This window comes from Falco punctatus, assembly GCF_963210335.1.
Source record: "Falco punctatus genome assembly, chromosome: 11".
Lineage (NCBI taxonomy): Eukaryota > Metazoa > Chordata > Aves > Falconiformes > Falconidae > Falco > Falco punctatus.
In genome coordinates, this window is record NC_137591.1 from 20,965,277 (window position 1) to 20,991,463 (window position 26,187).

Sequence of the window (26,187 nt, forward strand, 5' to 3'; positions counted from 1 at the left end):
AAAACTAAAAAGTTCAAAAGCAAAAACAGGCTCCCCTCCCTTGAAGCGACAGAAAAGTGGGGTTTGTTTTCTCCTCTCCCCCAGAAATATTTTTGGGGAACGGTACACATGAATACAGCAACGATGTGCTTGTCATACATGGAACAGACCTGAAGCATCATTCAGTCACTGTCACACATACAAGAAACAGTATGAAAAACATGCAAGATTTTACCAAAACTGTTCATTAAGATCTTGCCTAAAGCACACTTCGGCATAACAACACTTTTGTTCTAGATCCACGTATTGTTTATATACGCTAAAAAGCATAATTCAGTTCTCTGATGTAAAATAACTGCAAACCTGCATTGCCAATTGGAGACTCAAAAAAAAAATTCAGCATCTTTTCACATCTGACAGTCATGAACACAACCAATGCACAACTGTAGTTAAATTTGAATTTTTTAGTTTATGCTAGCTAGGTGACTAAAGGAACATTAAAAGGAAAACAATCTAACTTAGCTTGATCCCCTCCCCTGTAATATCTAAAGAAACAAGCCTACCTTCTATGTGACTAGATCAAAAACAAATTACAATTCATAAATTAAAAACCAGAAATTATATACAGTATTTTGAATAATCTATGTGCAATGATCAGCCGAAATAAACTTGGAAACGTAATTCAGTATCAAAATTTATGGTCAAGGTACTATGAAGTTGAATAGAACAATAGAACAACCCATCTCACAGTCAAGCTCAAAACAAGACACTTTATAGTTTTCTTGATTTATACTTTAAAAATACATAAAGCAATGCAATTACATTCTAAAGTGAAGAAAATAAACATTATCACTAGTTCCACAAGATCTTCAGTGTGAGTTATATCTGTAACTTGAAACAACGGAGTTGTCATATATCAGAACCTTCTTTTTTTAATTACAAAATGAAATATGTAGTGCTTTAATTCTCCATGTAAATGATACAGAAAGACCATGCAAGTTCTAATAACCATCACAAAAATAGCTACATTAATGTCACAAGTTCCTATACATGTTTGCTGCTACAGCTCTGCACAGTGTCTGCCTGTAGACAGAAATTACTCCACCATGGCAAGGTCTAAGCAATGCATCCCAGCTAGGCCCCCAGAGGGTGGCTAGTAGGTGACTCAGGAGTTAATTAGCCAACAAAGAGCAAGGTGAAGTTGCATGAACACAGAGCCTTGTTAATGCCACTAAACAGCTTCTAGCACCTAGGCAGCTTGTTCAGCTGTAGCTATCTTTATACAGGGCTGTCTTGCACTGTGAAGATACATGGCCAATGTTTGGTCAATGCAAGTGATGTTGACAATCTGTTTGATTTGTAATGTACACTACAGATGATAGTGAAATTCTGATTTCAAAATGGTACTCAGACAAAATAAAATTAATTTCTATTAGCCACATAGGTCTTTAATACAGAAATACTACAAAAAGTTCTCAAGCGTTTCTAATATTCTGCATGTATTCATATACAATACCAAATGTAACCAGAAACACAAGCATCCTGCTGCATCTGCTTATTCCCATATGCTATTAATCATATGGTAAATTTATAAAATGGTCAACATACATATCTAGAAAAAAAATTCTGAAGAGGAGCATGGTCTATTCTTAAATTCCACAGTTCTGTGCATTGTTTTGGTTTTAGCCTGAGAACAAATCTGCAGGGTTTTTGGGTTTTTTTTTTTTTTTTCAAGAATATCTCTAAGACAAACATAACCTAAATAAAGGTCTAAATTAATAAGCCTATATATCACAGTGGTTTACCTAATTAGTATGTCCTCTACGGTGGGTGTGGTGTTTGGTTGTGAGATACATCAGAACATGGGCTGGTGACCCAAGAAGGCACAGTGTTGTTGCACTTCAGAAGCAGCACAATGCTTTTGTTAAATACACATGAAGCAATCACTTTTGTCTCTCCTAAAAACATGCCCCAAGCAGCATTTAAATGACTGCACTGGAGAGAAATGTAAAGACAGAAGAAGGTGGAAGAGAAGTTTGAACTTACTCTCTCAGTCCCAAGTAAGTATACTAATCACAAGGCTAGTGGCTACTTCAGATCACTGGAATTCACTCCAAAGGCTTCCACCTCCCCAGAACATGAAGGATTTCTTTGAATAGATGATCTTTGAGACCTGGATCAAGAACCCAGAAGCAATTATCTTTACTCCTTCTCATTCACCATCCCTTTCAACTTGTACAAGATTGGTGCCATCTCTCAGAACAGCTTAAGAACAATACAGGAAAGCAGGCATACTTTTAACATGACATTTTTCATTGCTCTCATTTTCCTCGTATTTCATGTCTGCTAACTCTTCAGCTCCATGATGTGGCTTTTTAATTAGGAAAACCAAGTTGCCTGACTCAGAACCAGAATATGAACTTGTATTTGCCACACCTCAGGCCAGAGTCCTATCTAGTTGGTTACTAAATATCTTGTAGTTTGTGCTGCAGACTTGTTTTTGTTCACATTTTTAAATCCCTAACATTTACTCTGAAAACTAATGAACACTGTGAAATTATGGAATTTCTTACAGTGCAATTTTCTTGGGTTTCGCCCATCCATAGAAACTATTTGTCAAATACATCTGACAGTCTAGACTATATTAAAAGAAGCTTGATTATTACTAACCCCAGCTTATACAGTTGTCAAGACAACAGTGAATATCATCATTTACAGAAACTGTTTCTATCAAACTGCAAATCACAGTTGAAGTCTCACTCCCATATTCACATTATCCAAAAGCCTATGCAAATATGTGAACGCAAAAGAAAATTCCAAAAGAACTTTGGTGTATTTTATACTGATCCAAACAGACAAGCAACTTTCTCCCTCCTTGCCCATTTCAAAGCACAAAGAAATATGTTGTTTTGTTTTTTTTTTTACAAGAAGTCTGTACAAAAATATTCAGCTTTAATTTTCACTTGCAAAGCTTTCACACATACTAACTCTGTCAATGTTCACAAGATAGACCATATACATATTCACCTACAAGTAGGGCCCATTCATGTATTTAACATCTCACCAGTGTTACTGATTGCTCACTGCCATAAGCCACCATGGTGGCTTACCAACCTTGTTGATAAGTAAGTAATTGTAACACCAGATTCAGATGATGGCTTCATCTGTCTGGCAGCAGGTTCCTGAAATCTACACTAGACATAGGCCTGAAGTGTATTACTAGTATACTGTGCAAAAGCAATGTATCATCTATGGGAGCAGCTGATACTCCAAAGGGTTGGGCTGCCATTCAGAAAGACCTCCACAGGCTAGAGGAACAGGCCTACTGAAACCTCATCACGTTAGCAGGGAAGGGGAAAGGGGAAAGACAAGTGAAGTTCTGCCCCTGGGGATGAGCAACCCCAGGAAGCAGTACATCTGGAAAGCAGTTTTGCAAAACGGCCCTAGGGGTCCTGGAGGATAAGCTGAACGTGAGACAGTCCTTGCAGCAAAGGCCAGTAACATCCTGGGCTGCGTTACGTAGACCATCACCACCAGGGAGAAGATCCTTCTCCACTGCCCACCACTGGTGAGATACACCTGAAGTGCTGTGTCCTGTGCTGGTCTCCCCAGGATGAGACAGACAAGGACATCGCAGAGCAAGTCTACCAAAAGGCCACTGACACTGAGGTGGTTAAGGAACTGGAGCATCTGTCAAACGAGGAGAGGCTGAGAGAGCTGGGGATACTTAGCCTTGAACAGAGAAGCCTCAGGGAGACTTATCAAAATTATAAATACCTGATGGGAAGCAATAAAGACAGCAGAGCCAGACTCTTCTTACTGGTGCCCAGTAAAAGGGCAAGAAACAAGCAGAAGCTGAAATACAAGGAATTCCAGGGTGTTTTTTTTAAAAAGGGGGCAGGGACGAGTGTAGTATTGTTGTTGGGTTTGGGTTTTTTTGTTGGTTTGTGGTTTTTTTTTTTTTTTTATTGTGAGGACGTCTGCCCAGAGTTTGGGGAGTCTCCATCCTTAGAGATATACAAAACCTGGCTGGTCACAGCCCTGAGCAACCTGCTCTACTTGACCCTGCTCTGAGCAGGAAAGCTGGTCTACATCAGTGATGTCCAAAGTGTAGTGTGCGTAAGACAATCCACTTGGATATGGGTAGAAAATATTTTTTGTATCATTAATAACGTTTTTTAAAATTATGTAGGGTTTATTTTCATTTTACCTCATCCTTTTTTAATTTCTATACCTGTGTGTGTTTTATAACTCACTTAATACATGAGTACAGTAGCACACGTACATAATTTATAAAGAAATAAACATACACATATTGGGGGGCAAGCTCAAAAACATGTTTTGGTACACAGTCACTAGTTTGGAAACCTAGACCATACCCAACAGTCCCTTCCAATTTCACCTGTGATTCTCTCTCTTTATAACAACAGATACCTGTACAAATGAGTGAATGGATTCAGTGGAGAAAAAAAAATATCCCTTTCTGCCAGTTGATGTCTGTTGCTTTCTGAAATTTCTCCTTCACCTTGTTAAACCCAGTAAGTCCCTAAACCTTATCTTCTTCTAAATTGATAGTAATAATTGGGTTTGGATTCCTTCCACACATATAGAAGTTACTTCATCGTTCGGGGGGTATCCATTGTGGTTTTTTTTGTTTGTAAGACTCCTCAAGGCTACTTTACCGTACTTTCCCAGAGGAATGGTTACTGCAGCATTCCACATTCTGGTTTTGCCACCTATGAAAAGGCTATGAGAGTCAGCACAGTTAGCCAGGCCACTTCCTCCTCCACAAATGCTTAGCCCTCGTAGCAGCCAAACCAGTTTATAAGCTCCTTTACATTTCTAGAAGAAGCTTTACAGAGGATCAGGATCCAGATGTTTTACAGTGATTATATATTAAGAACAAATTCAGCTCTGTTTAACAAAAGCTTAATGCTTTTACTTATGCAACCTGACATTATAGGTATATATCTATGCTATTTTTCTACCAAGTTACAACATAAAATACCAAATTAAATCATCATATACACATTCAAGGTATGTAAAGCAATAGTCTGTTCATATGTAAACCCCACATCAAAAAACTAATGTATTTTTATTGTTTACTTAAGCTTTGCAGTTGCATTAAAATATAGTAAATAAACCATTTAGAGTACATTAACAAAATAAGAAAAACATTAACTGAATTAAATGCTTTATGATTTTATGTGCAATCATAAGTAAACCAAATTCTTACAATGCCACTCTTTAGATGGCTGAGTAATGGCAAACTACTATCAGTTCATTATCTCATTCAAGGTCTAAAATAATACGTAAAGTAGAACTAAAGTTGATATGCTTTATGACCATTTATGATAATTTCAAAACCCTTCAGGAAGTTCATTTTGCATATATCTATATACATAAACAAGAAAGATTATTTTCATGTAATCCTTAATTTGAATACCATTCAGTTTCTGAAGAGCTGGAAAAAGAACAAGATCCTTCTTGGATATTAGTGTTTGTTTCTGCAGAGCACAGTTATATTCACAGACTAGAAGTGTACTAAACCCCATATTAAACTGACCATTTTTCTCACAGATAAAGTTAAAACAAAAGGTCTTATTCCCAACAGGAGCACTGGGGAAAAATGTTCATTGTAACTCTCATCTGGCAAACCAGTAGTAGCACTCTGGGAAATCAGAGAGGATTTGGGCAGACTGCCCACTCAACTTAAGGCTCATCTGAGATTCACATATATCTGCTTAGCTATCCAACTAGGATTTTTCTGTTGTTGTTGTTTTCATGCCCACATGATTTTAGTGCCTTGTGTGCAAAGCGTAACCCTCTCCACATGCTTCCCTTACCAGAAGCAGGCAGGTATCTCACAATACTGAGGCCAGCGAATCTATGTCCTCCCACACCTGGTTTGATGTCCACTATAGTTATAGGAAAGCAAAGTAAACTTTAATCTGTCAAAATGTATCATTTGAATTATATATTCTACAGATAATCTTAGGATCCAAATATAAAAATGCAGCCACCAAGGATACGGGGTGACTACATAGCAGTTGAAAGAACTGTACAGCCGAAAATAACAAGTGTCTTCCACACACACTCAGAAAAATACATACACCTACACGCATATACCTCTCTAAATTAACATTTTGCACCTTTCATGTGTTACTCAAGTATGTTGTAAAAACATACTACAGTTTTAATTTAGTAAGTATTGTCTTTACCTCCATAAAAACAACTAAGAAAAAAAATCAACCATATAATATTGACTGCAATTAAGAGAATTCCAGCGCTGCACAGTATCTGTCACACTTCACAATCAATAACTATTTCTCAGAATGGCTTGTACACTAGCAGAAATAGCCAGGATACAAATTTATGAGATAGTAAAGTGCTTTTTACTGTATGCACAGCATAGAATCATGAGAATCTTCTACACAGTCCTTGTAACAGAAACATGACCTTTGAAATGCCAAAGCTCCCTTCACTAGCGAATGTTTATCACCAAAGAGCTGTCAGCTCCCAAGTTTTTTTAAAAGATTAACGCTGCTGAGTCATGTATCACAAACCGCTGCAAACCTACCCATGGAAATTTTGTTACAGGACAGCAGCAACTTGAAATCCAATTTGCTGAAAATACAAAAAGTAGCTTCATATGCCAAAAGTTCCCCAAATCTTTATCTGAAATGACTTTCTATTTACTGGCACTACACAGAAGATAGCTGTACACAGATGATCAACCACATAGGGAGAAAACCTTAAATGTGTGAAGCAAAACAAGCAGAAAGTAAGAAATCACAATTAGAAAGGTGAATGTCATTATTTTTACACTTATTTGCAACACTAGTAGTTGAAATGTTCAGAAACAGAAGAATATAATTTGGAGGTAGTAAGAAAGGTTTCAAAAGAGGCAGGTTGCATTTCAAGTCTGAATACTTTACAAACACTTAATTCATAGCAGTGTACATGAGACAAGAGCATCATGAACATAGTCAGTCATGCAAATAAAGTCATTCACGCATGTCCATAAATTTAAAGGGATTATGAACGCAATCAAAGCAAATGGGTGTTATTAGTTTCTCAAGAAGATTCTTGGTATTTTTTATTGTTGTTTTTACTTTTTACTACGTTAGCCCAAGTCTAAGAAGTTAACTCTGATATCAGGCAAGTGTAATGAAGCACTGTGTTTGCATCACTACATTTTACAATCCAACTTCCAAAACCTTTAAAAGTATAGGTTACTATAATTTTCTGAACCACAGATAATAGTATAATTAACATCTTCCTGATCACTCAGTGAGTTACTTTAGAAAACCTGTCTTTGATTGCACCACCTTTCAGCATAGTAATCATTCTTTTCCAGATACTATAGCTGGCAAGTTTCTTTGGAGTCCTGCACCCAGATACTCTACAGTGCAAGTAAGGGTGACAGAAGGTTCACGTACCGACTAATTTTAACTGCCACCAGTAAGGATTAAGTGCAATTATATGAGGATAGTAAGCAAAATATACATCTCTACAATATATGAAGGGCCAGATAGTTCCGTTACCAAAACAAAAATCATGTAAATCTGGTGATAAAAATCAGAGTACACAGGAACTACATACATAAAAATCAAAACCAATTTAAAAGCAAACAGGTTTGTTCAAACAGCGTTGCACAATTGCTTTAACACTTACAGAATTCAGATGAACAATATTTCCATTCACTCGGAGTTTAGTATAAATATAAAGCAAGGCACCCCTTAAGCATTTTAAATAACAAATTAAACATTTACGTTTTTTACTGTGCAGTCAGGCTTAACATTTATGCAGCTTCAAAACCAAAGTACAGCCTCAAGGGAAGCCTCTCCACTGACAAATTAATACCTTAGAGAATAGAGCTGAATGGTGGCAATGAACTCATTTGTTCCCCCAATAATGAAGAATGACTCTTTCTTTACCACATCTGTGACTGTTGCTATGGTGACCCAGACTTACCTCATTGCTTCTCGAAGTGCTCCTCGCTCACTAAGAGTCGTGTGCTTGATGTCATCAAAATTATTTTCTAGTTTCTCACAGTTCTGCAACAAATGAACAAATCCACATAAGGCTTTTAAAAAGTATATTGACTATGTATTAACATTATTCAACATCATGCAAACAAAACCGATTTATATTATGTAACATCAAATTATGCATTCTGTTTTAATTACACAGGAGTCATTAAAAAGACATTGAGAACACAGAAACAAAGTAAACATGAATCTTATTATATGGTTGTCATGGAAATCATCTTATAAATGTTCCATAATGAAATGTATAGAATTTTTATTTTTTCTTTTTTGAAAAAAAAGAAAAGAAAAAAGATATTAATTTTTCCTTATCAGTATCCAAGACTACAAAGCTGCTATATACACACAGATGAGAACAGAAACCTAAACATGCATTTTACAATTATAACAAAAGTTATAAATTCTGTCCCAATGAAACAGGCAGTATTGTTGGAACAAACCAACGTATTTAATTAATATTTAATTTTTAAAACATAACAAAACCTGAAAAAATTAATTGCTTATAGACAACTCAACCACTTCATGTTTTTTCAAGATTAGAGCTCACCAGTATTTCTAACAGTAATACGAAGCCAACAATTTTGTGTCAATAACTGAAATAAAACTGTGCTATATTCTGTTAATTATTATTAAATGCGTGAATGGTTCCATTACTCCAGAGTGCTGATGCTTTTCTTCTGCTCCCATAATGGCAGTAAAATTGATTCAGAAGATGCTGGGAAGTACAGAAATTTGTATCTGTGCAAAGTTTGAGTGAAATACCAGCAAACAAGAATTCTCTGATACTCTCATCATCTGCGTCATTCGTAGGATTTTTATATTCTCTTGAGGCTTCGTCAATACAGGAGGCTTTTAGGTTATCCCTATTCTCTTGAGGCACCTTTCTCCAATACCAGAACTTACCTCTGGGAGGCATAATTTTGCCGTATGGGTGTAAAAGAAACAAATTGCAAGCCTAACAGTTACTAACAACCTTGAAGGCAGGATTGTCAGGCTTTTTACGCAGTAGCTTTAAAGAAAATATGTCCACTATTATTTGGGCATATTGCTTTGACAGTTTTTAATATATGAATTAATTTCCAAGTCCACATCTTTAAAGATAGCTATAATAAATACGATAAAAGTTACCTATAGTTATTTCTTTTGTGCATTGATTCTTTATTTTCATAATCACATTTAATTTGTGACTACAAAAGCATTACTGGAAAGGAAATAATTAGATATTTGTAAATGACCTAACAAGATATTTGTTTGTTCAATTAACACTTAAACTATCATTATTTTTAAATCAGATTATAGACATCTTAATTCAACATTTTAATAATTTAAAATACATTTCTGAGCAGGAGAAATGAACAAAGCTCCATTTGGAACTTTTGCCATCTTTTCTCTCCTTTATAGAAAGTGATGCTTGTCTTAAGTATGAGTAGCAAATCTTACCCCATGGCTAACTGATGTTTTTACTTTGTTTATATTACAACCAACTGTCCTTTGCATGGCAAAATCCTACTCAAAAACTCAAAGTGATTACATGAGAAAGACAGGGAAGCTCTGCAATGAAGTATTCCATTATTTAGATCAGCATACATTGACCTTCAGCTCAAAGCACATACAGGCAGGTCAGTCATTTAAAATCCACAAAGGAAACCCAAATCGACAATACTAATTAATAAAAAATTCCCAATTCATCAGTAGCAAACCAAAAGTATCTGTGCAAGTAAAAAAATCAAGCCTCCCATCCTCCAGGAAAACAGAGCATTTGGAATACTGCTCCAAGCACTAAAAGAGTTTTAACTGTTTTAACAGTCCCGTGCCACCAGCATCTCAGGACATGTTCAGAAAATCTGGGCATCACACAGTTCATTTCTCTTGACCTCGTGTTATAAAGCATGTAGAAACAACAGAGGAGCCAAAGTTTTTTATCAAACACAACTAAATCTTGTCTATATCATACAAGCTAAAATAACTGATGCTCTCCATGGGGAAAATGCCAGAAAGAGTAAGTTCAACTGGTATTTCTTCCTTGTCTATATAGACCATGCTGTGTTAGTCAGCTGAAGGGCAAAAAAGGTGGCCCATATATAAAGAAAATGCTGTGATCATGTAGCCTTACATACAGAAATATTCCATCTCAACTCTAAACCCAATGTGAAAATGGATAACCCAGCACAAAAAAACCTGAACTTATTTCATAAACTCAAATACCAGATGTTGTACCAATTCATTTGGCAAGAAGATGAGCTTGCTTCTACCATTTCTGAGAATTGTTGCTGGACAGTATTTTTCTCAGCTACTTTCAGCCTAACGACTCTCATCCAAGGTACAGCAGCTGGAGAGCAAAGAACTTCACCATTAGGAAAAAATTAAATAAAAACTGAGCCAGATGCAAACTCCTGAAGGAAGATGACCTCATAACACTATGTCATCAGTTACTGCATACATACTGAACAGGACAGTAAGCAAACACTGATCATACCCACTACTTTCCAGTTAGAGCTGCAATCATTCAAAACTGTATGGTGGGTCCTCCGAAGAAAAGAGAACAGGATGTCTGAAATACCAAATATATAGCTACAAGTGTATAGATGTCACTTCATGAGTCCGAGTATGAGCTCACACGCTACACTTCTACATCGTCTGAAAGGGCATCAGTTTATACAATATGAATGAAATTGTGAGCATGGGAATACTCTGAAAAATATGTCTGGGAAATGATGAAACTTTGGTAGTTCATGACCAGGGTGAGCTTTACATTCTTAAGTATTAAATAAGTAGCAAAAATTGAGCTGATTCTATTATCCATGCTACCAAATAAATTAATATCTATAAGCATCTTCACAGGGCAGTATGTTTGGCCCATAACACTTCACACATTTAAGTACAATAAGCAATTAAACTCCAAGGTGTTTCATTCTGAGCAACAGCTAAAGTAAAAAAATCAGAACACGAGCAATGAAAAAACTTGGGTTTGGTGGCTTACTGCCAAGTGATTTTATCTGCATATAAAGTCTAGAAGTTTTAACTCTATAATTCAATAATTATGTAGTACACTGTATGTTATTGCTATTGATAGATCTATAGCGCTGTATGATATTAAACTAAATATCAACTTTCAGAAGTTCAGGAGGAAAAATAACTACAGACATATGATTAAGGACATGGTCATCATAAGTCAAATTACCATTGCATGTGAAAAAGCCACAAAAGTCTAAATAACTGCTTCTTAAAGAATTCTAGAATAAATATTTTGAGATTTTTAAATGAATGAAAAAGCAAGACCATCAGGAAGAGATTTTATATATATAAAAATAAATGGCTTAGTTATTATATGAGATCTTAACTAAAACTAGTTTAAAATGGAGCTGTAGACCAGATATCCACAAATATCTGTGGCATCACACACAGCATACTGGTGGAACACCTAATCAGAAATGAGAAAGATGAATGATGAATGTATGAATGTGAGGAAGAAGGAAGATTAATGAACAAACTGAAAAGCTTTTCCTCCCATAGCCACAAAAAAATGATATTTTTTTTTCCTACTGCAATTTATTCTTGTTAATAAAATAAACTGCAAACTGGGAACAAGGACTATGTGCTCGTAATTCTGTATCTTCAGTCATGGTAAGTGATAATATCATCATGACATAAACTTTAGAATTTATACACCAGTCTGATGAAAGTCAGCAACTACCAAGTCCAAAGTACTCTTACTCTGACACTGACTGAAGTGGCAAGCTAGCTCACGTATCTGGAGAATATGAACACTCCCTCTAGTTTTAAACAAAACCTAGAATTCTGGTAAAAGTGAAATTGTACTTTTTAATGCACATCTCTAAATACGCATCAGCTTAGCTTTCTTCTCTATGTTTTTGCCTTGGATGGAAAAGCCCTCTTTACTTGACTTAGTCATTTGAAAAGCAATTCTTGACTTGTCCTTTGCAGAAGTAGCTCAGAAGCCAAAAGTTGTCTGTTGCCTAGTGTAACCAATGAGGATCTCCCGAAATCACAAAAGCATTGCTGCCTCTGCTCTGCCATGACAGGCCTAAGAGTCTGACTTTTAAGACTACTGTAACTCAAACTTGCCCATTCTGCAATACAGTACTGATAAAAGAAGCGACCCCGCTTCCATTGAAATCAACCTTAAATTTTCCACCCAAATGAGAGTGAGATCACACTAAGCCATATACCCTGCTACTTTATCCTGAAATACTTCACTGCAGACTTTCAAAAGTGTTAGTATTACAGATAATGTCTTACACACATTTTGAGATAGTTGAGAAATAAAAATCTTTTGATCTGACAACAGCGTAAGACCTATTCTAAGGCAGCCCGTATCAGTTTAGTTGAGTAGATCTCTTATCCTAGTTGATACACTGCCAAATCAAAAGACTGACTTAAAATACCATCTCTTTTCTGTGAAAGAAGTTTTTAGATAAGTAGAATTACTGAATTCTTGGAATTCATTGCTTCCACATGGCTTTAGGAAATTTTCTTAGAAAGTCTTGAGTTTTTTTCCAAACAATTCTGAAAGTAAATCTCACATTTTTAGCATCAAATGTTCTCTGTGTATTAAACAAAGAACAAAAGAACATACAGCAACTGAAAGATGGAACATCTCTCACCTGTTCAGTCTCTATTTACTGCTGCTAATACTAAAACAAATCCATTTTTCTCCTGTTTTCTCCTTTTTAATCCATGAAAAATGTTCCTACAGAGTATCCTGTATCTTAAATTTCTAATGTTTATGCAGCCATATTTTTAGATATGCATATTAAAAGTATTTGTACCTAGATTTCCAAGTGCTTAAGATGAGACAACCTGGTTGAAATTCTGAAGGATGTAGTAGCTCCCTCTGATATTTCAATTAATTACCTTTAAGGAAGCAGGCTCCAAAAACAGATTGCCAAAACTGTTGAGGACTTCTAGAATCTACTGTAAGTACCTATATCCTGTATAGTTAGATTCAGCAAGAAAAGTCTCAAATATTGGACGAAAAATTCCTTAAAAAGACAAGTCCCACACATACCACAAGGCTGACCACATTAGCTAGCTCTTTTGAAAATGTTGGCCATACTGTAGAAATGATCTCCCTTAACGGAGTTGTAATAAAAAAGCTGAATTCTTCAGGGGCATGTATAAAACGTGTGGAATGTTTATTTCCACATTGATGATCTTATTGATATATAAAATGTTAACACCAATAATCACTTCTTATTCTGCAAATGTGAATTATTTCATCAGCAGAAAACTTTAGAAATAACCAGTGTTTTATAAACCTAAAGCAACATTATAATAGTAATCTAAACTGTAATATATTGCTGCAAGGATAATTATTAAGGGAAAACACAGCTGACATTTTCTGATTTATGCACACAATCAGAGATGGAGTCCAAGGACTGTGACATAATTATCTTCATGCTAACAATTTTTGTAAATCTCTTGACGGAATTTTAGCTAATTTTAAAATGCCTTCTGAAGATTAGCACTTAAAACTGTTGGGGAAAATAGCACAATTTATTAGCAAGGGTATAATTGTAAACCTTCCAAATACTCATTGTGAATATCATTTAGACAGTAACTCCTGCTTTAGCAGCTGGTATATAAGACTTCAGTTTATGGAATCTTGAAACAACAGAGTAGAATCTAATTAAACAGGATTACATGCCAAAGAAAAATTATTAAAAACAGACTAATAGAGAATTATTATAAATTTGGATCTACTTCTTTTGATGCAAACTTATATAACATTATGCTTTATTCCAATGAAACCTAAATATTCTTAGACGACTTCTCTCTTGATTTGGAACAGACTGCCGTTCTATACTGAAACAACACAAAACCCTAAATTATTTCATTGATCTTCTCTCACAGACTTAAGCACCCATCTGCTATAGGGTAACATGGCTTACATATATTGCCTTTATTCTAATGTTGGTGCTACAATTCATTCAAGTTATTCAGTAGCCAACAGCTGTACTCCACACAGGAAGCCCCCTTGAACTATCTTTGTATTGAGCAACTGACAAAACCAATGCCATTTGCCAAAGAGTTTTATCTAAGAGCAATCTTAAAAACTAAACAAGTAAGAGGATTTTTTTTAATCTGAACTAGAAGATACTATGATCTACACAATATCTGCCTACTAAATTCCTCCTTCCTATTTACTGTGACTCATTTTCAAGGGGTTCTTATCCCAAACAGAGGGAAAAGCAGCTTAAAACCAATACCTGACCAGTTGTTCGCAAAGGAAAAACAGGTGGGTTTTTTTTTATATCTACACATTCCTAATATCTGCAGAAAGTATATTGAGCCCTCAGGTATTTACATAACATTTGACAGCATGCCATTCATAATACATGAACATTCCTTATAACAATTTTTTCATTATGTAACATAGCCACATTGGCCAGACAGGCTCTTTAAAAAAATACAGATATCAATGCATCAAAAACAGCAGACTTCCAAGAGAAAACCAGCTCTAAGTGTTAGTAATCAAGCAAAATCAATAGAGAAAATACTGAATAGAATTGTGGGTGTTTGTAATCAATGCCTAATGAGCATAACAGTGTTAATTTTTCTCAGGTTTCTTTAGAAAAATATTATTTTTAAGGCACTAAAAATAATGCATGTGCAAACTCAAACAGAAGTATCACATTTTCTCTACAAACAAGAATATATTGCTAAAACAGGACTGCTACTAGGAAACTCCAGTGTATGAGACATTTTCTGAAACTGTACATCTGTTTTTCTTTATTAATAGCCAGAAATACTGTTAATGTAACCATGAATTCTGAAGTGGAAGCAGACAATTTCAGATTTTTTAAAGTTTTCATACTTTAAAATAAGGTGCACTTAAAGACAGGTAATTATATAAAAGTTAATTACTTGTTAAACATACATAACACTTTAGTTTGCAATTTTACCAGGACTGTGAAAGATCTTCCAATCTGAGATGGCATTCTGCTAACTTCCTTTTCATGCTGTTTCATGCACAAATTTCAAGTGGCAAGTTTATAACAGCCTTCATGTTCACATAAGGGTATGGTATCTTGCTTGCATTCAACCTGCTGTTGTCAGAGCAGATGCAGACACCACGTGTTTTGGCAATGGATAACACATCAGATAGAAGTGATACAGGGAGGATAAGAAAAGACATTCTGAAAGGACCAAGCATGCAACACAAAGAATAGTAGACCAAAGAAAGAAAAGAATCAAAAGCTACAAAAGATATGCAAGACAGCAGAGGCACAGCTGGATAATAAAGGAGCAGAGAATGCAGGTGATGCCACTAGACAGGACATGTTATAATGCTCCTCCCCTTGTGACTCAGCTTTAAAAGGCAGAGAAAACTTTGAGAACAAAAAGAAGGAAAACCTTTGCTTCTCCCACTTTTTTCCTTCTCTTCCTAGAACAAATGTTAAACTTGATCAGTAGATGAATGGGAGGACTTGGCAACAAGCTACTGCTCCCTCTGCATCCAAAGGGACACTTTTAAGGCTGCTTCCCTGTATGGAGGGCTCTAGCAGGGAACAATACACATCATCTCTTAGAACATGACAAGCTTCACCTAGACACTATTTTTTTTCTCAGTGCAGCCATAATCCTGCCTTTTTCCTACTGGAGAGCCTGAGCACTACATGAGAGCCTTCAGAGAAGTTTAAGATCCTGTCTGGGACCCATTATTGACAGCTGAATCCTCTAATTCCCCAGTACTCTTAGCATAAATTTACAATTTAATTCTTTAAGGCATAAAGTCTAAGTAAGAGACACACGCTCCACACAGAATTTCTAAATATACAATTTTTATTTGGCAGTGAAAATAGAACTAAGCAAAAATTAGTAAGAAAAAAAAAATACCCCAAATGCTGTACTCCCTCCCCTCCCAGTACTTGCCCATACCTCAACCAAGCTTGCTTCTCCCTTGGGATTCTTTACTCTGCTTAGACAAATACTCCCCTGACTCAACAAGATTAAATAAAATGAGAGTATGTAGGTAAAGACCAGACTCATACTGAGAATTAACATTTACAGAGCTCATAACCTGGAAAAAAAGGAAGAATCTTTAAAATGCAGGTAGAACTGTACTCCTAAAAAATAATTATGTTCTTGACCTTCAACAAAGAGCGTAAGAAAAAACACACACCCAAAAGTCCCTGCTTTTTTAGAAGCCAAAGATCAAGAATTTAAGGAATTAACTCCACATATTTGAGAGTACCAACTTACAGAACCCCTCTTATTTTTTGTGCATACCTAAAGAATTATTAAATAAAAGTGCTTTTCAAAAAGTAAAGTTACAATGAAATGCTTAAACAATAATCCTGAATCTATGCAGTCCAGCCCTACACAGAGGAATAAAAGCAAACTACATGTAGCAGGCTTGCTTCCTCAGCCTAAGACTCTACCCTCTCATGTTGTAAAACATGTGTAAGGCACATTTTAGTCTCCAATGACAGTATTTTTCAGAAGTGCAACAAAAAAAACCCACACCATTTTATTTCATGGTTCTGTGTTTACCATGCACTACAGCTCCCTGTAGTTGCCTCAACACTAAAAAAAAAAAAAAAAACAAAACCAAAAAAAAACCAACACAAAAACCCAACACTACAGGACACAATTTCTCAACGAATTCTGCGGAAACTAATCTACCTAAGCTATTTCTCATGATTTTGCATAAGCTTCTTTCCCAAATAACTTTGAGAACTAACTAGGCAAGTATGCTGGCTTTGGCTGGGACAGAGTTAATTTTCTTCACAGTAGCTAGCATGGCAATATACTTTGGATTTGTGCTGAAAACAGTGCTGATAATACAGGGATATTTTAGTTGCTGCTGAGCAGTGCTTACACAGAGCCCAGGCCTTTTCTGCTTCTCACACCACCCCACCAGCGAGTAGGCTGGGGGTGCCAAACAAGTTAGGAGGGGACACAGCCGGGACAGCTGACCCCAACTGACCAAAGGGGTACTGCATACCGTATAATGTCACCCTCAGCATATACAGCTGGGGGAAGGAGGAGGAAGGGGGATGCCTAGAGTGATCGCATTTGTCTTCCCAAGTAACTGTTACGTGTGATGGAGCCCTGTTCTGGAAATGGCTGAACACCTGCCTGCCCATGGAAAGTGATGAATTAATTCCTTATTTTGCTTTGCTTGCATACATGGCTTTTGCTTTATTTATTAAACTGTCTTTATCTCAACCCATGAGTTTTCTCACTTCTACCCTTCTGGTTTCTCCCCCCCACCCCACTGGGTGGGGGCAGTGAGTGGGTGGCTGTGTGGGGTTTAGTTGCCAGCTGTGCCTAAACCACAACAGCAAGGTCCTGCCAAGGTCCCAGTTAGAAAACACATGCACCAGCTGAACCATATTCTGTGTACCACTTACTAAATTGTGTACTCCCAATTCTCTCCAACATCTAAAAGACTCGCATAAAATAGTCTTTAAGAGCCCTGGAAAGAGCCTGAAAAGATGCTAAATACAAGGCCAAGAGCCAAGAAACTGATGACAGTTCCAAGGGATTTGACTTCTGGGCTCCAAGCAACTCAATGTTTCTGTCCTGCAGGAGGGGTGGGAAAAATCCCATCCTCTCCTTACCTTAGTAGAAGAAAACGGTGACAGTCTGCATGAAAAATACTTCAGTGCCTATGACATATTTCTTGCCATAAAGATTGAGATGTTCAGGAAAGCCAAGTGTTTAAATATATTTTAAATTAGTTGCCATGTGAAATAGCTAAATCAGATGAAAACCTGTTTTTTTCTTTTTTTGTTATCCAAAACATCATAAAGACAAAAAATCGTGGAAAGACTACTATATTTATATGTATTATTTACTATGCTCATCACTGACTCCTATCTAAAACCTTATTGTAACTATAGGGTCCACATACAGTAAGACAGTGACCTCTGACTAATATATACAAAGTCAGAAGAGACACATGGAAGCATACCAAAAAAAAAAAAAAAAAACAAAAAAACCCACACCACCGTGAAATTGGAAAGCATGTAAAAGAATGCACAAAGAACCACTAAATTGGTTTACTGGGAGCCAAAACTCTTTAACAGTCAACACAATTACATAGCTTTAAATATCATGCATCAAGCCAAGTTAGTCAAAATGAAACATTACGCTCATTGCTAAGGAGGTGGAATGTCAAGTCAAGGGGGTGGAGGTGGGGGTTGGCACTGGCGACAGCAATGGACACATAGCAACAAAGTAGAACAGTACCTTTGCTGTAAAATATTTTTTCTGTCTCAAAAAAATATTCAGAAAATCAGAGGTAGGGGGCTATTAAAATGGTTGCAGATCCTATGAAGTTATCACCATCTGTTGTGTCATCTATTTACAGACACATAGACATAATCAAAACTGAGGGAAAACTGCTCAAATAAGCATTATTTTCTTTGAATAAGATACCATTCATGTTTAATAAACTTAAGAATCTCCCAATACAAAATTAAGGGAAAAAATGGTACCAGTTTCTTTTCTGTAAGAAATGACATGAACAAGAACTTTCCTATACACACAAATGAACAGGGCTTATGTGTAGCTACTTTTGTCAGCAGGACATTCAAAAGTTCTTTTCACAGTGAAAGAGCATTAGGAGAATGCTGCTATAACACTGTTTATTCACATGCAGCTTGAAAACAACATTCCAGGATAAATATATAGCCTCAGGTCTCAGCTCCATTTACCACCCTAGAGAGAAGAGCATCTAACAATACCTCTGTAAGGCACTATGCACTCTTCTAGTTCTGTGTCTCATTTACTGTCTTCTTTGTAAGGTTTTTACTCCTTTGGAAACTTTCATGTCTCAACCCAAATAGCTTGCTTCTCCCAAAACCTCCTGGCCTGCCTTCAAACAGCTCAGACTGCTTTATTCCCCTTCTTGTCATTCTCTTAAAAACTGCTATGTTCAAGCTGAGGCGAGCAATTCAAGCAAGTTCCAAAGCACTGGGCAAGTACCTTCCCAGCAATTCCCAAGCAAGGAGGGACATACAAAGCCAAGAAGAGAAGTGTGATGCAAGGCTCCTTGGTGTGAGCTAGGCTTAGCCCTCTTTGGAGGAGTCTAGTTCAGGTCCCACAAGCAGTGCTCCTCAAGACATTTGGGCTAGGGAGCACACAGTTCCTGTGCTAATAAATGGGGTCTCTCATCAGGGCTGGTTCTGTCACAGCATTTTTCTCACATGGCTATGCTACTCAAGTCTAGAAGTGGCTCCAATTATTGCAAGTGAAGGGCTTTTAGTTCCCAGAACACTGCACAGGACAGACCTGCCCCTGCTTGATGTGTTTAACTTGAAGAGTATGAACAACCCCCTCCTACGCTACAACCAGAGCTTAACCTAGTACCGGTAGTATACTCATCCACATTTTACAATAAAATGCAATGACATAATTTTGAATATGCTATTTTCAAACATACGCACTGAATATTAACTAAATAACACAAACTCCTTCTTTAAAATATTTTTGCTCTCTGGAAAACATACTGGATTTATTAATTGGTCCCCAGCTCCTGAGTTGACACTCACACTACTATCGGGTATGTGCAAACAGAGCAATAGGATAGAGCAGGGTGGCTGCAAAGCAAAAAGACACACAAATCATTATTCTTTTAACACAATGACCAAATTTATCCTTTTTGTTCTCAAAGCCATTTTTATCTCAGATTTTTAATTCTTAATCTTAAGCAGCAGTTTCCTCGTTTCCCTTGTGTATACATTGTTTGAGCTTTCAATTTTAAATTTTTCTTCAATAGTGCCCTATCTTTCCTTTTCCTTTTATTTTTCTTCATAACTAGGTTTTTTTCCTCTCCTGTTCTGTTTCCCCACACCTGTTTACTTTTTTCCCCTAGTCCTTACTAATTATTTCATGTCTTTTGGTTTGTTTCGTTATGTGTCATGGCTTTTCCTTTCTTATTTTTTCATATTGCATTCCTTTATTCCACTCCTGCAGCTCTCTGATTTCTATGTGCTTGCTTAACTATTACCCAAATGGCTCCAAGCAGGACACACTCAAACTGAAGAATAAATAAATTAAAAGAAAAATACTATCTGCGGCCATGCGGTGTTGCCTAGCAACACCCTGTACCTCTCCACAGCTTTTCTAGAGCCCTGGTGGCAACAGAGCTTTTCAGACTTATTGCTACAAATATATGCAAGATCCTTCTCGCATTGTTTGTCCATTCCCTAGCAAATAAATGCAGAGGAAAACATAAATGAGAAAGAAAAACTCCAGAGAAAGCACCAACAACAGGACTACTCTTCCAGCACAAGAAACGGCCACATACTCTGATGCACACTGCCCCCTTGTCTCTCAGGTACTCTGTAATACAAACACATGCAGTCATATGTCACATATATCACTAATACTACTACTGTTACAATCTTTGAGAAACAGAATGCAAATAATATTTCTTATGTAATTAAAATTTCTGCTAAATCCACCCAACTCTTAAATAGTTACTGCATATCCGTTACTGTCTGAGATTCATTGGCTTCTTACACTCTCCCGAAGTTTCTTCTGAAAGCTTTACACTAAAGCAATGATGGCAGATAGCTTCCTGATTGTATAGGATAGGTAAAATGGTCCAAGCATTGTCAAAAATGCAATGGAATTATAAAGAAAGTGAATTTTGTCCTAAAGCTTATAGATCCAATCTTAAAAAAGATTTTCTGTATCTAGTATTTCTTACTACAGATGTGACTGAAGCGAAAGCGACGCTCCCCCCACCCCACCTTTTCTTTTAAAACAAAAGTTTGCTGGGATCAGTCATCAAAAGTTAGAAACAAATGCTCATTAACTCCATACTTTACAAAGTACTGATGCTTCAGCATTAGCTACACCGAGTTTCAAAATAACAGCTATTAAGCCAGTTTCCCTGAAACTCCTTTTTAATTCTATAGCAATGAAAGCCACCTTCCAACATCCAGTGGCAACTTCTGAGAAAGAAGAGTCTTTTTAATTTTGATATGGAAATAATGCTTATCCAAGGGACAAAAACTTTTAGGATATCAGGAGTCCTGGAAGTGGAATCAAGAAATACAAATACTAAAGCAAAAGATAACTACGTAATTTAGCTAAGGACTAACCTGTGATGAAGTCCCACAGAATGGAAAAAATGTTCAGTTAACATATATTTTTCTGAATGACATCAAAATCAGTGTTATTACTTGGGGATTTTTTTATATAGCCAAATCAGCCTCAAAGCAGTTGGATGTCTGCATAGCAGAGTATCAGCAGCAAGTGAAAAGAACACACATCAGAGCGCATACCTTATTTAACAGCATCAGTCCACATCTGTCAGCTACAAGTTGTTACATCGTAAAGAGAAACTGCAAATGAACCACGGAGGTAAACGAAGGCCAGAAACTAATACATAATGAGGTATATCACCTCTGTTTATTAACCTCATTCCCACAATAACGTTTGTAGAAATTAAAGGCTGAAGTAAAGATACGTAGAGTTGGTTGGAGAACACAGCAGAACCCATAGGTGATACTGGCCACCATAAAACACACACAGGCATTGTGAAGTCAAACACTTAAATTCAAAAGTGCCTAAAAAATGTTTGCTCTTTCAAAACTTGATTTGGCCACTTCACATGTATGCAGCAAAACCACCAGTTTCAATGATATTTTACACAGAAGTGCTGCCTGACTCAGAAGACAGAACAGAGTGCTCACTAAATCAATAGTCTCTCAACATTTGTGCTTAGTGTGTAGCCTTATTTACTGCACACTATTCAAAATGTTACTTGAAGGCACAACTATTTTCCCCCATGACTATTTCAATGACACTCATCACTATGGTATCTGAAGTGATTTAAAAGCAATTTATTCTACATACTATCAATACCCCCTTTTAACAGGTTGCAGGTCAGCACAGAAAATCTATCAAGTAATTGAGCATGCTGTATCAGACACCTATGGTCCAAAACACTGAAGTATACAGGAGACTGGAAGTGACAACTTGGATGATCAGTTACTCTCTCTCTTGCTTTCACGTTCAGTTCACATGCAGATTTCCTCACCCAGTTGATGGAGCCATCACCCTCTGATCAGCTGGTATTTCTAAATCATCTTTTCTCTTAATTCCAACCATTAAGCTCCTAGTCATTCTTAACTTCAGCCCTTGGCTGTACAGCCTCCTAATTGCAGTATTAAATTTATTCTTATCTTTTTTTTATTTTATTCTAAACTTCAGTGTCACACAGTTCTTTATGATGTTATACTTCCTTCTGTATTGACAGTGCCTGTCAGCTTTCTGGGAAGATGCTCCTAATATTTATGTCAAGCTCATTAATGAAAATATTAAATGGTATGAATCTGAAGACTGATCCTTCAACAAGCTCTGCTCAAAGCCCAGTAGCTCTTTTTTAAGCACTACTCACTTGTTTCCTTTCTAGCCAGTCCCTATCCATGTTAATTTTCTAATATAAGCAGATGATAATTCATTATTAATTTGGTAAAAAAAAAAATCTTGTCAGTATGTCATGCTCTATCCCTAATAATAAAGCCCAGTATGTCTTATTCCATCTTATATTTACCTTAAAGTGTTTACTGTATCTTTGATTCAAAATTTGTTTTCAAAGTTTTGCATGCTGCTGACATGAGACTGACAGCTGCCCATCAATTCTGTCTTTTAACATACAGAATCTGCATCAGCTATTCTTTAACAAAGTGCTACAACATAGAGCTTGCTTTACTCTTAGGCCTATAATTTCACATGTCAATTTTTCTGTTATACTTTTATGGACATTCTCCTGTCCCTTTGACTTGAGAGATGAAACCCTCCAAGTTTTCCTTCTGGCCTGTGGGATAATAGCCATTTCTGCACTAGTCTGCCCATTAGCCACCTCTTGTTTTACCCCCATTTTACAGAAACTAGGAAAATGATTTACACTGATTTTAGACAATATCTAGGATGTTTAATCCTATCTTCACACTGACTTTCTGTGTTCTTTTATTTCTTTTAATTTAGATAGCTTAAGAACCTTTCACTATTTGTTTTATATAGCTGAATAACCTTTCACTATTTGTTTTAATTTCTTTCACCAGGTGTGACTCAACTTGACTTTTGAAAGTTCTCACTTTTCCCTCTGTACTTCCTGCTTTGCCCATCAATCCCAATTTTTTCAATTCCTTATGGGTTATACTCATACTCTAAATAGTCCTTTTGAAGTTGTTTTCCAGTTCAGCCTGAAACTCTTCTTTACAAATCGGGATGCAAATTCCAGATAACTTTTGTATTTGAATTAATAACAAACTCCTCAAAATTCATGCGCTTTAGCTGTTTAGTTCAGTTCACAGATCTAAATAGTTTTATTGACTTCTGAGTTTGTCTTACAAAATAGTAAAATAAAGGTGGGCAATTCCATAGAATTTATACTAAATTAACACCCAAAAAAAGCCTGATGAACATTGCATTTTGTTATTATCTATTCTATGACTTCCTGTTTACTAAATTTAAGGCTGAAGTCAATTCAGCTTGATACCTCAATTAGTAAGAGTTGATACTACTTAGAATTTTATATTAGCATTTCTGATTTAATGACTGTTACTAACAAAGTTTGCCAGTTATCACGTCAAAAAATACCTGCACCCTGCCATTATTAGGATCTCTGGTTTTCCAGACTGAATTTTAAAAAAATCAAAATGTCTTACAATAATTTATCTCTCTAATAGCATTACGATCATTTCCAAGTATAGAAAGTTGTGAGGGTAACAGAATGAGGACAGTGAACTCCAGAAAATATAATTTCAATAGACTCAGGCATAGCTTGGTACGTCACCTGAAAGATACACTGATCAGTAAAGGAAAACAGGAGAAAGGGCAAACCCTGACAGAAATGCACAAAAGGAAACTATTCCTGAGCAAAGCAAAAAAATTAAAAAAGCAAGCACTTCACAGAACTTTATGATTGTACCGTGTCTCCCCCCATGGCCTGGAAATCAAAATCACAAAAGCAGGGAAACTATGACACATACCTAAGTATATAAATTTCTAAGTATAAATGAACAGCACAAGCACTGTAAGAATAAAATCAGAAAGCTAAGGCACCAAGTAAATTTCAGTTAGCAAGGAGTAATAATAAGAAGAAAACTGTTTCATATACGTGAGAAGTAAGAAGAAAATAAAGAGAAGTACAGGTTATGTACAGGAAAGGAGAGCAAGTAACAAATGATGCAGAGTGAACGGAATTATTCAGAGCCTTCCCTGTTCTCTTTATGAAGATGGCATGGTATGGCCATAGCTATTACTGAAAATACTATTTTTAGCAAGAACATAGGGTTGCAGGCTTGAGTATGGAAAAAAGAGGTTTGGGAATATTTTACTTTTAATCATACAGATGCCGTTCATCTATCACTGAGTCATAAAGGAGCTAACTGAAGCAATGTGTGGACCACTATCATTTGCACTCAAAGACTCTGAGGGCTTGGAGTTCCAAAAGGCCAGAAGAGACTGACATAATGCTTCCCTTCACAAAAAAGGGACTGAAAATACCAATTATAGCCCCCAGCAGAAAAAACGGAATGTATGTATTAAAAATTATAATGTGACATAAAAAAGCCAACATGGGCATGTAAAACCAAAGTTAAATCAATCTTATTTTATATCATTAAGAGGATGAATGGACTCAAGAATAAGTGGTAGATGTGACAAATCTTGAGTAAACTTTTTTTAATATATATTCCACAGCACATTTTCATAAGCCCATTAAAAATGTGGTCTAGATAAAACAAATATCCAGTGAGTGCACAGCTTGCTGAAAAACAACCCCTAGCTTCTTTTCTGTCACCAAGAAAGGACCTGAATCAAGACACTTTATGACCTACCCAGGACCCCAGTGACTTGGATAGCTGGAAAAGAAGAAGGTACTAATAGTTTCTGCCGACACCGTGTTTGATGGAATAAGGGAAACAGGGAAGGTGGAAATATTGAACATTTTAAAAGTCATGATAAGAATTTAAAAATCAAGGCAAACTGAAGGGTCAGAATTTAGGCCATAAATCAAACACAAGAGAACAGTGCTCTTGCAGAGGGGACAGCACATTGTGGGATAGTTCAGCATATGAAGTAAAGAAATTATTTCCTTCTACTTGGTGCTAGCTAGATGTCAGCTGAAAAATTGTGTAATTTTTCATCATCACAATTAGCAAAAAATGCAGAAAATGAAAATCCAAATAAAAGCAAAATAACAGTTTCCAAAAACAAGATCAGCAAAGAAGAGCTGAAGTAAAATACAGAACAGGAAGGATGTCTAACAGGAATGTTCTAACATAACAGATTTTATATCAAAAGGGAACAATCATCAATTGTTCTTCAAGCAGAAGGACAAGATGACAATTTGATCTTCAACAAATTAAATATATTTTAGGAAAAAACTTGCTGTTGCATTTATTAAACACTACAAATGAGAAGTCTCCAACATTATATGCTTTTAGAAGTGGATTATACAAATATCTGTCAAGAAATGTCTAGCTATATTTTGTTCTGTCGCAACCCAGAAATTTTCTCACTATCCATCCCAAACCTACATTTTTATGATTCTATGATTAGATTGATTTCTATTTACAGCCATAGCCAAATTTAAACCTGCTGTGTGGAGACTCTATAGCATATTCTCAACACCCTAGAAACAAGTTTATTACCCTTCCCTAAAGTGATTTTGATCCATAAAGATTCAGTTTCACCCTTGCTATCATTTTACTGTCTGTTGCATAACTAATGTAAAATACTTGACACCTTTGTCTTTCCTGAATAGTGCATATCCTTTAAGGCAACTACACAAGTTGTCATTTGGACGCTTCTTAATTTGTTTACTTGATTTAGCAGTGTTAATAACATTCCTTCTCACATGATACATGAACAAGGAATCTTCAACTTATTTTTTTTAAAGGAAAATACATGAATTGCAACTTCATAAATCTTCAAACAGAATGCATGTAGTAGCATCTTTATATAAGGAAACCTCTTCCCCATCAGCTAGCAAGTAAGCAACAATAGGTTGCTGTTCTGTTCTCACTATTAAAGGGCAACAAACTTTTGCTGAGTGATTGTTCCACATACTTGCCCATGAAACGTGACTGATTCAAGATGGAAGAAGTGACTCAGAAAACACATACATGTAGCTTTCTGAAGACAGGAATGTGTCTCAACA

At 36.2% G+C, this 26,187-nt stretch overlaps 1 protein-coding gene across 1 annotated transcript in view; it reads right to left on the bottom strand.

Annotated features, from left to right (window-relative positions):
- The window catches only part of DPYD (dihydropyrimidine dehydrogenase), a 367,920-nt gene that overhangs the window by 313,001 nt on the left and 28,732 nt on the right, over positions 1-26,187 (bottom strand). The window contains exon 3 of the mRNA XM_080407063.1: positions 7,957-8,039. Coding sequence (XP_080263189.1) covers positions 7,957-8,039 — 83 coding nt within the window. The remainder of the gene's footprint in view (positions 1-7,956; positions 8,040-26,187) is intronic.